The sequence below is a fragment of the Trachymyrmex cornetzi genome, unplaced genomic scaffold, assembly GCF_001594075.2.
Source record: "Trachymyrmex cornetzi isolate Tcor2-1 unplaced genomic scaffold, Tcor1.1 scaffold4345, whole genome shotgun sequence".
NCBI classification, from domain to species: domain Eukaryota; kingdom Metazoa; phylum Arthropoda; class Insecta; order Hymenoptera; family Formicidae; genus Trachymyrmex; species Trachymyrmex cornetzi.
Window position 1 is genome coordinate 1 of NW_017299119.1, and position 1,016 is coordinate 1,016.

General features: G+C 44.3%; 1 protein-coding gene across 1 annotated transcript; it reads left to right on the plus strand.

The window, feature by feature from the left end:
• Window positions 1–12: 12 nt before the first annotated feature.
• On the plus strand, window positions 13–969 carry LOC108764535 (uncharacterized; the record flags this gene model as incomplete). The annotated part of the gene is made up of 2 exons (XM_018512821.1): window positions 13–463; window positions 553–969. Coding segments are annotated over exons 1-2 (868 nt in total), but the record flags the coding sequence as incomplete, so codon positions are not given.
• Window positions 970–1,016: the final 47 nt, after the last annotated feature.

Consider the following 1,016-nt stretch of genomic DNA (forward strand, 5'->3'; position numbering starts at 1 on the left):
GATATAGAGAAGATGTATCGGCAAATTCTTGTGGATACCGAGCAAACGTCACTACAAAGAATATTATGGAGAGATGATCCTTCAGAAGATATAAAAACTTATGAGTTACTGACGTTGACCTACGGTACATCACCGGCATCATTCATAGCAACGAAAGTTCTCCAACAATTGGCGGTGCTCGAAGCCCATAAATTTCCAGAAGGATCAGCAGTGGCACGCAGAGACTTTTACGTAGACGACTTTATATCAGGAGCAAACACATTGGCAGAGGCAGTAGAAATTAGAGATCAGGTATCTGCATTGCTTGTAGCCGGAGGCTTTAAATTGCGAAAATGGGCCTCCAATTGCAAGAGTCTACTCGATGGGGTGCGTAACGCGTCAACAACCAGTTACTTGAGTTGGACAAATCTGGAGCGGCTAAAACTTTGGGCGTCAACTGGAATCCTGAAGAGGGCGCCTTTCAGTATAAACTCCAAATTCAAACGTCGCATTCAAAATCTCACACCAAAAGAGAAGTTCTATCGCAAATCGCGCAAATTTTCGACCCCCTAGGCTTACTAGGTCCGGTTATCACTAGAGCGAAAATTTTAATGCAAAGGATTTGGAGAAGCAACGTAGATTGGGATGATCCACTACCCTCGGAAATCAACGCAGAATGGAATCGCTATATTCAAGATCTAGCAAACGCTAGAGAGATCACAGTGCCTCGCAGAATTAGGGGCGACCCTAAGGAAGGAGACAGCCACGTGGAAATCCATGGATTCGCCGACGCCAGTGAGAGCGCTTATGGCGCGTGTATATATCTCCGCAGTTTTAATGCAAATGGAACACCCGAAGTGCACTTAGTATGCTCCAAGTCGCGGGTGGCTCCAATAAAAACGCTATCGATGCCAAGATTAGAGTTATGTGGAGCTCAACTTTTGGTACAACTTGCAGAAAAGGTCAAGAAGTCGTTAGAAATTCATATTGGTAGAGAATATTATTGGACGGACTCACTAATAGTTTTGTACTGGATT